Raw genomic sequence first — 15976 nt, 5'->3', positions numbered from 1 at the left:
AATCCCCCTCCTCCACCTGCCTTGTAGTAGCAGCTGCCAAGGAAAAGGAAAGACAGGGACTCATGGGAGCAACATAGGCACCAGGCTTCAACCGTAAAGAGGACAAGACACTAGACTTATTTGTGAGTAAGTTTTATTCCACAGGTGGATGGTGCTTCACATTGTGAACCAACAAGCTTTGCTGGGACACTACAATTTCACTCTGTGGGATACGGTTTTGAAATTTAGAGACTTGCTTCACCTCATCTGGGAGCCTCAGTTCCTCACTGTGATAGTGGAGGACAAAATGGTTGCCAGAACAGCTCTGGTGGCATGTCTTGATGAAGCAGATTCTGCAGAGCACAGTATGGCCTCTGCCATCACAATGAGGTGCTCATTTTGGCTGGACTCTTCTGGCCTCCCTCCAGAGGTGCTAGAGCTAGTGCAGGACTTACCCTTTGAGGTATCATTGCTCTTTTCAGAAAAGATGGACGAGACTCTGCATAGTTTCAAGGATTTTAGAGTGAGGCTGAAATCCCTCAGCGGAAGGCATTCTGCCATCATCAGTGTCAGTGATTTCAGGGATTTATTTCTTGAACCCAAGAACTACCAAAGAAAAGGAGCAGAGGTTAGAAATGGTGATCTCTACCACCACTTCTCTCTGTTTCTGCAACCATTGGTGTTTGTAGAGGCAGGTGGCTTCTTCCAGCAGCTCAGTTTGATCGGTCAAGAGCAGTCTACCTGTTCTGAGAGTGCCATACTTTTCTGTTCTAATTTTTGCAAACTGCTCGTCCTGCTTCTATCATGCTTGGACCCACATCATAACAGATTGGTGGAATTTAAGCACGGTGGAAGTGGGATATTCGCTTCCTTTTATTTCTGCCCCCTTTCCCCCTCCCTCTTCAGGGACCGCTCTCACAAGAAAGCATTACTGCAAGAGGTACAATCACTTCTTCTTGTAGGCGCTAGAGAGGAGATCCCATCTTTGTTCAAGAGAAAGGGTTTTTACTCCCAATACTTCCTGATCCCGAAGGCAAAAGGGGGTCTTTGGCCTATTTTAGATACAAGGCAGTTATTTAATAAAAAAAAAAAGGGGAAATTCTGGATGGTCACGTTCGCGTCCCTTATTTCCTGAGGACAGGTATGCTGCTCTCAACTTAAAGGATGCCTACATTCATGTGGCAATTCAGCAGGGCCACAGAACATTTCTAAGTTTCACCATCTGGAGCTGCCATTATCAGTTCACAGCCCATCCCCTTTGGTTTCTCAGTTGCCCCTCTTGTATTTACAGACCATATGGTGGTGGTAGCAGCTTTTCCTCTAGAGATGGGGGGCAGGGGGAGGGTCCATGTATTCCCTTACCTGGATGACTGGCTGATAAGAAGTTGGTCCAGGTTGCAGGTGGTGTCCAGAATCTGCATAATCTGGTCCACTTTCAGCATCCTCAGCCTGTTAATCAACACAGACAAGTCAGTCCTGTCTCTGAAACTGAAAACAGTATTTATTGGAGTGGTCCTGGACTCCCCAATGGCCAGGGCCTTGCTACCATAGACAAGGTTTCTTGCAATGCGAAGCCTTTTTCTGGACTTGAAGGCTTATCCTCTCTCCATGGTAAGACTTCTGGGGCACTTGGCCATGTGCACTTACGTGGTCCAGTACTCCAGACAGTGCCTCAGATCCCTTCAGGGCTGGGTGGCAGATATATATTCTCCAAGAAGGCACCACGTAGGCATGTTAGTGCACGTACAAAATTGCATCTTATCCTCCCTAGATTTGGTGGTTAGACCCAACAGTGCATTCAGGGGAGTTGTGCTGAGGTGGGGCGTACTTACTTACCTTAGTCACAGATGCCTCGGATCTGGGATGGGGTGCTTACGTGGGACACCTGCAGACACAAAATCTCTAGTCTCCCTAAGATTTCAGTCTGCACATAAACATCAGGAAGCCGCGGACTGTCCGTGTAGCTTGCATGGCATTCCTTCCTTGCATCAGGATGCTGACTGACAATACAACAGCCATGTTTTATGTAAACAAGCAGGGAGGAGCCCAGTCCTCACTACTCTGTTGGGAAGCAGTCTTGCTCTGGGACTTCTACATCAGTAACTCTATACTTCTGACGGCGGCCCTGCTCCTGGGGACTCAGGATACACTGGCAGATCACATAAGCAAGTTGTTTATCAACCATCATTAGTGGTCCCTTGGCCCAGACATAGCAAGGTCCATTTTCTAGCTCTGGGGAACATCCCAAGTGGATCTGTTTGCCACAAAGGACAACACAAAATGACACCAGTTCTGCTCCAGAGCAGGTCATAGCCCAGGTTAGCTGATGGACACTTCTTTATTGCCATAGTCGGAGGGTCTCTGTACACTCTTCCCCTGCATAGCTCTTCTACCCAGAGTTCTGTGCAAGGCCAAACCAGACAAGGCCAATCTTATACTGATTGTCCCAGTTTGGCCTCATAGCACTGTTTTTCTCAGTTCTCAAATCTATCAATCAGTCCCCCTATTGCTCCCGCTTCACGCAGACTTAGTTTCACAGAATCGCAGCCACCTCTTCCACCTCAACCTTGAGGCTCTTCACCAGTCAGCCTGGAGACTTCATGGATAACATTGGTGGAGGAGTCCTGCTCCAGAGAGGTGTAGGAGGTACTGCTGAATAGTAGAAAACCATCAACGAGGACAACTTACCTTGCTAAGTGGAAGGTTTTCCGTCTGGTCAAGGCTGAAAGGTGTCTTCCCCCATCCTTGGTTCTATTCAGCAAAGGCTGGACTATGTTTGTACCTGAAACATCAAGGATTAGTGATTAGTTTAGTTAGGGTACACTTAGCAGGTATATTGGCATTTCACCCTCCTGGGGATAAACACTTCCTTTATTCCAGTCCAATGGTTGTAAGGTTTTTAAAGGGCTTGGACAAGGTGTTTCCACACATACAAAGTCTTATTCCACCATGGAGCCTGAATTTAGTCTTAACTGGGCTGATGGATCCTCCCTTCGAGCCTGTAGTGACTTGCTGTCTGTTACACCTTTCAACGAAGGTAACATTTTTAATAGCCATTACAGTGGCCAGGAGAATAGGGGAGTTGAGGGCATTAGTATCACATCCTCTGTATACCTTTTTTTACGTAGATAAAGTCTACCTTCGTCCCCATCCAAGGTTCCTTACGAAAGTAGTCTCCTCTTTTCATATCATCCAAATAATGTACTTACCGACCTTCTTTCCAAAGACTCATGGTAAGAAGGGAGAAGAGCTATTGCACACTCCAGATGTTGGAAGAGCATCCGTGTTTTATCTGGAACAGGCTAAACCTTTCAGATCTTCATTTCAATTGTTGTTGCATTTGTGGACAGCATGAAGGGCAGCCTAATTTCTACACAGAGGATTTCAGCATGGATGTCCAGTTGCATTTGCTTATGTTACCACTTGGCTAATGTGGAGCTGTTAGATAGAATATTGGGTCATTCATCTAGATCCCAAGTGGCCTGTGCAGCATTTCTGGCTCATGTGTATTAGACAGTTGCAAAGCGGTAACCTGGTCCGCATGTCACATGTTTACCTCGCACTATGCAATTTCTCAACAATCAAGAGATGATGCTAAAATTGGACAAGTGGTCTTCCAGTCCTTGTTCAAATAGATTCCAATACTGCCTCCAAATAGAATTGCTTGTGAGTCACCCACAGTGGAATGGACATGTGCAGTCACTCGAAGAAGAAAAAATGATCACTGACCTTTCTGTAACTACTGTTCTTCTAGATGTTTTGCACATGTCTACAATGCACCCTCCTTTCCATTGCTATTGGAGTACTTCCAGTAGGAAGGAACTTGGGGGTGGGGGGGGTGAGTCTGGGTTGGCTTGACTCTTTATGCTCGTGTGATATGCATGAGACAGCAGAAGGCATGCTCAGGCTGCCCCGATGGGTGCTGCTGAGGGTGAAAATGCTCCAACAACCGTGGACTGGAGCGTGCAAACACCCACAGTGGAAGGGACATCTGCATCGCATCTTGAAGAGCAACAGTTACGGAAAGGTTAGTAACAGTTTTTTCTGCTCAGTGAATTTTTACATTAGAGTCGTAAATCTCTGACAACAGATTTTTTAAATAACCTAGAACAATTGATAGCATTATAAAATGCCTTAATAAAGCAATCATATCCAGTATTTACAATTCAGTGTGTTGGGATGTATTGTGAGGAGAGGAGTGTTTCCTAATGGTTAGATCAGAGGACTGGGAGTCAGGATTCATGGGTTCTATTCCCATCTCTGACACTGCTTCACTGTGACCTTTTTGAGCCTCAGTTTCCCTATCTTAAAATGGAAATAATTATACCTACCTCATCTGAGTAGGTTAACCCTGAGTTGCCAGATGCAACCCCATTCTACCCAACATATCAGTCTCTGAGACCTGGTAGCAGCTTAATTTTTTACACACAGTTCCAACCCTTTCCCTTATGTCACGTGAATCTTTGATCATCTGGTAAAAGCAATTAACTCCAAGCGCCGTAACTTTATTTAGGTTCCCTCTCTTTGAAAGCCATTTATTTTTACAAGTTTTTAAATTACATTTGTATGTTTAATTGATATATTTAATGTGATATGGTGCACTGATCTGCTTGTGAAGAGGCTTTATAGTCCTGCTGCATGTATCCACCAAAAGGCCATTACAGATGTCAAAATCTTCGTTACTCAGTTGTTGTTTTTTAAATTTCATGGGCAGTATCAATTGCAGCTTTCATCCAAGCCAGTTTATAAGTGTTAACCCTCTTTTCCAGGTGGGGAAAGTGAAGCACAGAGAAGTTAGGTGACTTCCCAAGTGTACACAGAGCCCGTGGGTGAGCAGTGAACAGAACACTGGAATCCTGTTTCCCAATCTATTGCTCTGATCGCTAGGTTACCCTAGTCTTGGATATGCATATATAAAAAACTACTGAGTAAGCAGGGTATTATTTCTTGCAGCAGTTGCCCCTGTGAGGAAGGAAAGAAGCTAGATTGATTTGGCGTGACAAACTTCCTTGTTGATTGTGAGTGAGTCAGTGAGGAAATTTACTATACCTATTGTAAGAAAGCTGCAATAATAACCCAGAGTTGCCATTACCATTGGGCACCTGTAATTTTCACTTCATTAGATTCATCATGTGGAATTAGATTCGTAAAATCAGAAAAATGAACCAAGAACAAGGCTTTGTGTTCCTGAGGAGAAAATTTTAACTTGAGTTTTTTCTCTGTCCCTCTCCTACTAAATGCTTCTCAGTGAAAGCACTGTGAGCCAATGTCCTGTCATATATGGTGGTTCAAGGGCTTCCCAAGCATAACCCAGCAGGTCCGCAAGCTCTAGCAGGGGAAATGCTTTTGTGCCTAGTGGCTGGAGAGGTCACTCTGTAGGCCCAGGTTGCATTTTCCTGCTGCCTCACTGATCTTGAGGCAAATGAAAACCTCCCCAGCTTTAATGGAAAGCAGTGCACAGTTAGGAAGAAATTGACAACCCCTTATGCTCTGCTTGCTGGTTTATTAATTGAAATGCTTTTGATTTCAACAAGAATTAATGTTACAAACTCCCGGGGTCCCAGATCGTTAGTAGGATCAATTCCTTTGTCACTGCTGAGATCAGAGTCTAGAGTCCTAGGTATCCCATGCGTCAGCTAATCACGTGACAGGCAAATAGTGCAGAGGAAGGAACGCAGAGAAGCCAGCTGCCTGAACTGCTATGGCTTGATCCATGGGTGGTGAGCATCCTCACCTCCCTTTGGAGTCCATTAAGGGAACTTTCCTTGCAGGATTGGGTTGTTAGCAATCTCATCAGCTGTAGTGGGAGAAACACTAAGGACTTGCCAAATAAAAATATTTTCAGTTGTTTTGAAGAATTGGTAATGGGATATGGAGCTTTTACCTCTACAAGATGGCTGGTAGTGACCTTAAGTTGCTATTGTCTGATGGCTGTTTGGGCCTTGTGTGATACAAGTTTGGTGTGTCTCAATCCATCTGCACATCACAGACCTGCCACCACTGTTAACATGATTTGTGCCCCTGTTTGGTGATGTCAGAAGAGAGACTAAGAGCTGAACGGGCCATGGAGAGTGAACTTCCTTCTCATCTGTGGGTTGTGGTTGACTCACATTGGTGCAGAAGTGTAAGGGAAGCTTGCTTAGCCTCCCCCCATGTTGTAGCTGTTCTGTGGCTAAATAGAGCAATTCAGTCTCTAGAGCTATCATTATACACACACATACAAACACTTTCTTGCTATTACAGCAATCTTGAAGTGTGACCTTGAGCAAGTCATTTAACCTCTCAGTGCCTCAGTTTCTCTGTCTGTAGAATGGGACTAATAATATTTGTATTCCTCCTGGTGATCTATGAGAATTTGTGATTGGTTGTAAAGTCCTTTGTGATCCTACATAGCATGAGGCATTCTCAGTTCTTTGCTTTTCCTCTTTAGGATGGATACATGCAGTTTATACTCCAGTAGATTCTCTGGTGTTTGGTGGAAATATCCTGCATAGCTTTAATGTTCCCATGCAGCTTCGCGTCTATGAAATTGAGGACAGAACAAGGGTAAGGATGCTTGATTCTCTTTTTAAGTGTGCAGTTCCTTTTGACTGTATCATGTATAAAATCCTTTTCATGTCCCTTTCTGAAAGACACGAACTAGCGGTATCTCCATGTCACAGTGATTGGAACAAGAAGGTAAATGCCAGGCAACAAGGCCCTCTAAGTCCATTTTTCTTGGTGGGATTTGCTCACCTATTTGCCCCCAGTTCCCATTGACTAGTCACTGTTGAGTCTCTTGTCTGGTTTTATGTCCCCGTTGACCTCCTCTAGTGTAAACCAGGGGTTCTCAACCTTTTTCTTTCGGAGCCCTTTCCCTCCCTCCCCCGCGCTATAAAAATTCCACAGCCCATCTGTGCTCCAACAACTATTTTTCTGCATATAAAAGCTAGGACTATCATTAGGGGGTAGCAAGCAGGGCAATTGCCCAGGACCCATACCACAGGGGGTCCTATGAAGCTAAATTGCTCTGGTTTCAGCTTCAGTGCCGGGTGGCAGGGCATCGGGCCTTGGGTTTCAGCCCCGTGCGGTGGGGCTTCGACTTGCTGGGGCCCAGGCAGCAAGTCTAATGCCAGCCCTGCTTGGCAGCCCCCCGAACCCTGCTTGCGGCCCCCCAGGGGGCCCCGGACCCCTGGTTGAGAACCACCAGTGTAAACATCTTTCCTTTTGCATGGAGATACATTGCCCTTTAGGGTACACTTTTCCCTTTTGGTATGGGCGAACAAGACCAGAGAACCAATGGAACTAGCATGGTTCTGCTGCCCAGAGTGGAATGGGGGAGCCATACAAAAGCTGCACAAGGGAACTACATTACTCATTGTTTGCACTCTGGAAAGTTTTCTTCCACAGCAGCTCCACGCCAGTGCAGGGGAAACTTTGGGGATTGGGGTGGGGGAGAGGGCATTGAATCCACACATCTGGCCAAAACACCCACATAGTGGGAAAGGGTATCAGATCATGGAGTAAGTGACTGTATGGGTTCTACGCTTGGAGGGTGAGAACTGGATCTTTGGTTAGAATCCCAGTTACTTAATAGCTATAATTATTTTTTAGCTAGATAAAATAAGACTAATAAAAATCTCAAAGAAGTGTCATTCTATTTTAGTTGCCCCATGTGGTGTTTTTGTTTTGTTTTGTTTTTTTGTTCGTCTGCCACAGTATTGTAATGCAGATATTCAACCATCAGTTTATGTAAGTTCCTTGCCCAAGGATGTTGTGAAGGACAAGACTGTAAAAGGGTTGAAAAAAGAACTAGATACATTCATGGAGGATAGGTCCATCAATGGCTGTTAGCCAGGATAGGCAGGGATGGTGTCCCTAACCTCTGTTTGCCAGAAGCTGGGAATGGGCAACACTGGATGGATTACTTGATGATTACGTGTTCTGTTCATTCCCTCTGGGGCACCTAGCATTGGTCACTGTCGGAAGACAGGATACTGGGCTAGATGGACCTTTGGTCTGTTCCAGTATGGTCATTCTTATGTTCTTATATACAGTCTTGATACAGTTATACTGGTATAACCCCGTGTGTGGACACTTTCATTCCAGTGTAAGATTTGCTTTGTTCATTTTAGCTTATATCACTTGGGAAGGGATTTAAGCTGAACTGAAATAAGCCATTCTTACTCTGGAATAAGTGTCTACACTGAAAGAGAGGTTGTGTGTTAGTGTTATTTATACCAGGATAACTAGTAAATCTTTCCCATATATAAGGTCTATTTAATATTGTAATTTATTGAACACGAGCAGTATTCTCAGTGCTGTTCATTCCTACAAGAGGGCATGGTCCCTCCCCTAGGGATTTCAGTCTAAATTAAACACTTCTAACAGAGACACAATACACAGGGTGAGGGCCTTGGCTTGAATCGTGCACATTTTACTTAGTGACTCTACACCATTTCCTCATCAGTGTGCAAAGCCTTTTTCCTGTGCAGCCTCTCTCATTCCAGTGTTCTGACACCAGGATGCTACTCCATTACTTTCCAGGGGGTACAAAGGCCGATAGGTCTTGTATTGCTAAGCATTGATAGAAGGTATTGGTTTCCTGGAGGGATTTGAATGGAGAGAGGGAATATTTGGCACATAGGAAGGAATTCTCAGCGGGAGAGGTGGGATGGCAGAAAGGGGCAGTTAAAAGGAAGATCTGGGCAGAACGAAGGGTGTGAGAGTGGGAGTAGGAGGAATCAAGAACAGAGACAAAGGCAGGAGTGGAATTTTGCGTGGCCTTGACGGGAAGCATGAACTTGATGCGAAAGGCAGTGGACAGATTTGAATAGGGGAGTGCCAGGAGGGGAAGCTGATCTTAGCAACAGCATTTAGAGTAAATCAAAGGGGGAGGTAAGATGAATTGCAGGGAAGCAACAGAGAAGGAGGTTGTCATAATCAAGGCCAGAGGTGAACAAGGGCTAGAGAATGGCATTGGGGTAGAGCAGAAAGGAAGGATTTTAGAGAGATTGTAGCAAAAAGACTGGCAGGGGATATTGGAGGCTGGATGTAAGAGAGAGGAGAAAATCTGTGAGCCTGGGTCATGAGCTGTCAACAGTAGTGGAGACAAGGGGAAGAAGAGAGGGCTATGGAGGAAAGATGTAAACCAGAAACAGTGTGTGAATGAATTACATAGGAAGCCATGGAGAAGATGGAAAAAGAGACCGATTATATTACTGCAGCAATAGAAGAGTAGGAGCATCATTTTCTTAGGGAGTTGAGCACCCACTGCTCCTATAGACTTCAATCAGAGCTGCGGATGCTCAGCACCTCTGAAAATCAGCTCTTCCTTCCTAGGCAGTTAGGGTGGCTCTTGGCTTTTCAAACGTTCATCAGCATTACACTAAGGGAGACATTAGCCAAGTCACAATGAGCAGTTAGGGGTCTAACTTGCACTGAGAAGTTGGGACATCTACCTGCCATTTTTACCTTTGAAAATCTCCCTTAAATTGTTGTTTGGAAAAGGACGCTTTCAAGATTGGAAGCCCACATTTTAACCTTTTTAATCTTGTAGGTTTCATCTAAGATTGTTTCTGCGAAGTACATGTAATGTTTTATCCTTCCCGCCTCCTCCTCCCCAAATAAATGTTTCAGTGCTTAAAAAAGGGCGGGGGGGGGGAGTCTGCCAATGGCCCAGAGCTCAAGCAACCCTACAGCAACAAACTCAGCACTCAATGCAGCTATATGATAATAATGTTATACTCAGTCCAGCACTCATGAGCAATCCTACAATAACAAAGACATGTAACTAATCAAATGCTCACAAGTAACCCTACAATAACAAAGATGTGTATGCAACCCTACACTAATGAACTGACCTGCAATAAAACGTGACAGAGAAAATAAAAATACATGTTTTTTGTAAAATGGTGATTAAAAAAATCCTGAAATCATTATACAAGTCTCTCTTAAGAGTAAATGTTTTCAAAATGAACAGAATGCACTATTCAGTTTACTTTGTGGAACAAATATTGTAATTTCTTCTTTATTTGAATAATCCTCACTGAGTGGTATAGCCAGATCGTGTTTAATGTACTTGAAAGCGAGTTCGCCAGTGAACAGACTGCAGATGGGTTTCTCCTGAGTATTGATCTTTCCATTGTGTGTAACACAGAAGTAAATTACATGATGTGATTCACAAAGTAATTGCCACACTCAAATCAAAGTGTAATCTGGGTGTGTTTCCCCTCTTGATTTTGCACAGAGCAATTTTATGGAGGTTTCACTGTGTTTAAACCTGCTGTATAATGCTTAATCATCTTTGATTGCTGGTATTCAAAGCCATTTTTATGCTAGGTGCAGTTGTTATTGTCTTAGCAGCTAAGACAAGGATAATACATGGCTGAAATGGTAATGCTGATTTAGAGCCCAATAAAACCCCCTAGCTTGTACACTTGTCATGCTTATTCTATCTTAATTTCTCATATCCCTGGGAGATTTTTAAAGAGGGTTATAGCCATTTAAAATAGTTTTTAAGGAGTAATAAAAAACACGTCTATTGTTGGAAACAGCTTCTAACGTGCAATTGAGGTAAACAATTATTCTCTAGCCTTGCAGTTTGTAGAGATTTTCATTTTGCAGTCTGCCTTTCCTAGAGGCCAATTAACAGCTAGGCAAATAGGCCAAGCTGTTTAGCTTTCTGCTAGACCAGCTTGGGTAACTGCGGAGCAGGCTGCGATGCAAAGGTTCATCATTTTGGCTTAGGGGTGTTATGGGTTCAGTATTACCGAAGGAGAAGAAATGTTAAGCTATTTTTAGCTGATCTAGATTTAGTCACATTAATGTATTTGAACCTGTATGAGGATACAAGCATTCAAAATATATACGTAAGGTGGTCACTCACAGATGATGGTATTTGCTACTGATTCTGTTTTCTGGAACCTAAATTTAAAATTTAAAATTGATAGATTAATTTCCCCCCAAATTAATTAAAAAAATTGTTTTAAAAATATTGTGATGAGAATGATTCAATGCAAGTAGAAGACATAATGATTTTTTAATAGCTATAGTGTAAGAAACTAATACATTCTAGGGGAGAACGTGCCTCACATGTGCTTGGTTTTTTTTTTTTTTTTTTTTTGTACAAGTCTCAAAAATAATTTCACTTTGAACTGTAGAAACGATCATATTCCAGAGAGAATTTTTCTCACTGTACAGGAATAATTAAAAATATATTCAGTGGATTGTAAATTATTAATCATTGAAGTTAGAGCTGGAAAACGTCTATTAGATTATCTAGTCTATCCCCCTGCTGGTGCAGGATTTAGTCCCCCGGCAGAAGATACATTAGATAGTAAATTGTAAATGGATCACAGATAACTTTTGGCTTCATAATTAATTTTTTTTTAAAGTTCATTTGACCTATGGATATACAATAGGAAAAGGTATGGGCATGTACGTTATACAATTCGCATCCATTACAACTAATAAATATCTAGGAAGGTCATAAATGATGTACTCATTTATGCTTTTGCATAAAGCACATTTAAGAAATTTTTAAACCACTGTCAATCTTAGATTTGCTTCTACAGCAAAAGGCACTGTAGACCTTTGCACAGTATCTATTACTACATATGGTAGCTCTTACTTTTGAAGGTTTATAAAGCAGAGCCATCTCAGGCAAATAGCGAATTACAGAGGCATGGAGGGATTTGCTGTGGGTTGGAACATTGATAGTGAGGCAATTAGGAACTCAAATTGAATATTAAAGATTGATATACATAATGGGAGCACTGCATGCATTACTGCCTTGTCTTTCACATTGAATTAACATTGGTAACAACTAAATTTGGTGAAGCTCAGAATCTGTCAACAAATGTTGAGCAATGATGTCTTTAATATTCCCAGGCATGTGGCTGAAAACCTTTTGAAGGCTGAGGGGTGGAAGGCGGCTTCCTGTTTGTAAGTCAATTCTTTGCAAATTTTGTTTCCTGCAGTGCTCTCTTGGAAAAATTTGAGTTCCTTTATTAGCATATATTTTAGCATGGCTAATTTCCCTTGTGTTCTGTAATAGTGATAAGTGACATGATCTCTTCTTTCTGACATGTAACCAAACCAAAAGGAAAAAGGGTTCTCCAATACTGTAACACCCTGGGGTTGAATGTTGTTCTCGCATCTAGGTTTTGGTTTTTTAGAAGTACAGTGCTGTATAACCCACAACTTAGGGAATGTTTGGAACGTTGCAGCAGCAATCAGTTGCATCACCCTCAGCAACATTTGACAGCATCTGGCTTCAGATTTGCCAGCTACATTTGTGCTGAGTTTGAGGTCTCAGCTCTGGTAAACATTTTGGATTACTTATACTCTACCTTGCAATGCACTTAGTTTCTTTAATGACATGTTGTTTTATTGTTTAGTGTTTCAATTTCCCCTACAATGGGAGCAGATGCAAGGTTTTTTGACTGTCTACTCTGGGCACAATTTTCAAATGTGGACATTTTAGCAGAACATCTGAATCCCACAGGTGGATGCTCTGATCATAAGGCAGGTGTGTAAATGTCTGTTTTGCACAGCCAAGTGCCAGTATGAGTTTCCAGATGCTCTATTTAGTCGTTCTATTTAGACTCCCATGTTTAAAGAAAATGGACTGCCTGTAATAATGAGCCTTTCTGGTGCAATGCAGTTTTCATTAAAGGTGGGCAGACATGTGTTAGACTTGTTGGTTAGGTGAGAAGTTAAACTGCATAGAATGTGTTAAGAGCAGTTCACATAATCCTGCTGCAATGTATGCAAGCTAGGTTTTATCCAGCCCACAAAATGCAAATTCAATGCCTGCAAGGAGTAAGAACTGTTCAGTGTAAGTACCTGTGCATGCAAGGTATATGGCATTCATTTTTTTTTTTTTTTTTAACACAGCAAATGTACATACGGATTCAAACACAGCAAATGTACATACATATTCCCAAATTGGAGACTCCACAGTGTCTTCCTTAGCACAGAGATCTCCCTTACTTGGAAAACTGTTAGAGGGAAAAAAGCAGTTTATTTTTCTTTTAAACATGAAATAAATATATCAGATATACAGCACTGAGAAATCCGCTTCTGATACGAAAATAGCAAGGCTGGGAGATAAAGGGAAGGGGATATCCTGGCAGAATTTTTTGGTAGAATCCCACTTTTCTGTTTGATTCAGGGCAAAAGTTGATTGACTACCAAAATATTAAGAGTAGAACAAATGTAGGGGCCTTTTTTTATATTTAATGTTTGAATGCGATATACCAACAATCAAAATTTTGTTTTTATTCCATTGTTTAATCAAATGGTGGTATTGTAAAGACTTGAGTTGACAAGGATCGAGTTTCCTGCTTGGCTCTTTGTAGGTAATAATGCTGTTTTGACAAATCATGGAATAATTTTTAGGAAATCAAAAGAACCCACATTTATTTTAACTTGAATTTTAGTGACTAACATCTGTATGTGACCACCCTATGTTTATACAGTAGATAAATAATACCTTAGGGGGCCATGCATCAGTTTCATGATTTCACAAGACCACAACTCCCTCCCCACCTCCCCCACCAACCCAAGAGGGTACAAATTAGTGAACCAAGGAATGATGCTATCATAGCAAGCAGGCAGGCAGCCTCCTCATTTTGTATGCTGAACGCATACATCTCACTCAGCTCCCACCCTCTTTCCCCTCCCCCTCCTGCATACCGTTTGTGCTCTTGATAACATGATGAGAATGATGACTGGCCCTTGTGCTGCAAACTTCTCTCCCTTCCACATGGATTGACAGTCTCAATCTTGCTTTCAGGTGCATGCCAAATTCCGTTATCCTTTCTACTATGAAATGTGCTGGTATGTTCTGGAGAGATACGTGTCCTGTGTGACCCAGCGCTGCCACCTCAGCAAAGAATACCAGAAAGAATCAATGTTAATTGGTGAGTGAATCCTTCAAGTGCGTATTCAGAATGGACGCTGGCATCTCAGACTAGTCATTGCTTTGGCTTTTGCAAAGCAGACTGTAAATTAAATTGGAGAAATGTAGAGATCCTAATGAATTATTTCATTATTTGGAGATGGAGAAGATTTGAAGCTCAAGCAATTTCACTGAACCGCCACCCTTCCTTGAATGATATTTATTGAGCTTTTCCATGGCAAATGGATCTCAGAAAAATAATTTCAGATTTGTTTATTTCTTGGTTTCAGTAATGTTTGTGTTGAGGTGATCTGCCAAATAGTTGAGGATTTACTGTTGCATTTGGCATATTACCTTAGCAGCCAAAAAGTCTGCATTGCAAATTTGTTCTGTTGGGTTGGATAGTTAGCACTTCTATAGCACTTTTCGTCTACAAAGTGCATTACAAGCAGCCACTAAATCTGGCTTCTTTTTTCTTTCTTTTTTTACATCTCTGGTTTTATTTTTCCCGAACTGGTGACTAGTTTATTAAAAAACAAAACAAACTTACGTTATCAATAACTTAGATGCAGGCAGGGCAAAGAAACCTTTAAAACAATAGCTGAAAGTGAATTGTGGCAGAGATGGATGGATGGGATCAAAGTGGGAAAGCGTCAAGGGCTTGAGTTCTAGCAGTACAGCTAGAGTTCTAGCCTTGCCTATCAGCTTTATTTATTTTATTTCCAAAGAGCCACTGGGCCACGTCATCTTGCTTTTAGGCACAGAAAGGCTGAAAGTAGCACAAGTATCATCTAGATCAGGCTGGTGCATCTGGAAGTGGAGAGAGAAGCTAAAGTATTTCCATCCCACCCTTTTCCCCACTCCCATAGCTGGCCATCATTGTGAATACCACATGTTTGGGAGCCCCAGAGGTTTTGGAGAGAATGGCCAGCAGTCAAGACATAAATGGCCACCTAATGCATCATGACATTTCAGTGAGAGGGGCTGCATGGGTGGTAAGCATCGCTCTTTAGTGAGCCATGCTGCCAGGGAGTAGCATGGAGAAGCTGACTGACTGCAAAGATACTCTGAGATCTGAAGGAGCTCCCTGCAGATCTCAGCAGATCTCTGTGGATGGAGGGTCCCATTCCACAGCCCCTCTGTGTGCCATCAAACTCCTCCACTGAAGGATTAATAAGTCAGGAACTCCCAAAGCATACTGTGTGGTGTGCTGAGTAACTCCTCGCTTCTGGCTGGTTTTGTTCTGGGGGGAGGAGCTCTTTAAAGAACCATTGACAAAACTGTCTGTCCTTGTATCCCTTGGAAAGTAAAGAAGCAGCACTTTGATGTCTGAATGCTGGCATGAGAGATGCTGTGCTCCAGAGAGGGTCTTCCTGACACTGAGGCCGGGGTGGAGGGTCATTAAGTTGTACAGTGAAATCAAAACGTTTTAGAATGAATGAGGTGCATGGAGATGGGATGGCTCAGGAGATTGAACATAAGATCTGGAACCTTCCCCATCTAAATCACCAGCGTGAATCCAGGTCAGCTCAGTAGTGACTGTTGGTGATTTGGTCACCCATGCGGAATGTGTCTCGGGTTATGTCTACACTAGATAGCGTACAGCGATATTGGTACAGCTGTGCCACTGTAAGATCTCTTGTGTAGCTGCTTTATGCTGATGGGAGAGAGCTCTCCCGTTGACATAATTAAACCACCCCCAACGAGCAGCGGTAGCTATGTCGGTGGGAGAAGCTCTCCCGCTGACATAGTGCTGTGCACGCTACCACGTATGCCTGCAAAACTTTTGTCACTCAGGCTGTGTGTTTTTTTCACACCCTTGAGTGACATACGTTTTGCTGACATAAGTGGTAGTATAGGCATGACCTTAGTCCAGTTCCTAGTGGTGAGGCATCCAAGTCATGTAAAAACACAATTGTCACCAAGTTGGCCCATTTTGGCAATCTCAGTAGGCTGAATCAGCAGAATAACGGGCCATGGAGATTAAGTTGTCTTCTCAGCTCTATAGATGGTGCTTTTAGGCCAGGATTGAGGTAGTATGGAGAACCTTGGACTGCTACTGCCCATACTGTAGGAATTCTGTGGATGCAAAGAGAACTTTTGGTGTGCCCG

The 15976-nt window shown here is 42.8% G+C and overlaps 1 protein-coding gene across 1 annotated transcript in view; it reads left to right on the top strand.

Annotated features, from left to right (window-relative positions):
* The window catches only part of KDM2B (lysine demethylase 2B), a 164356-nt gene that overhangs the window by 73927 nt on the left and 74453 nt on the right, over nucleotides 1-15976 (top strand). The window contains exons 9-10 of the mRNA XM_054006986.1: nucleotides 6410-6525; nucleotides 13760-13886. Of these exons, the coding sequence (XP_053862961.1) occupies nucleotides 6410-6525; nucleotides 13760-13886 (243 nt within the window). The remainder of the gene's footprint in view (nucleotides 1-6409; nucleotides 6526-13759; nucleotides 13887-15976) is intronic.

This window comes from Malaclemys terrapin, chromosome 16, assembly GCF_027887155.1.
Source record: "Malaclemys terrapin pileata isolate rMalTer1 chromosome 16, rMalTer1.hap1, whole genome shotgun sequence".
NCBI classification, from domain to species: Eukaryota; Metazoa; Chordata; order Testudines; family Emydidae; genus Malaclemys; species Malaclemys terrapin.
This window is presented reverse-complemented; position numbering and strand designations above follow the sequence as displayed.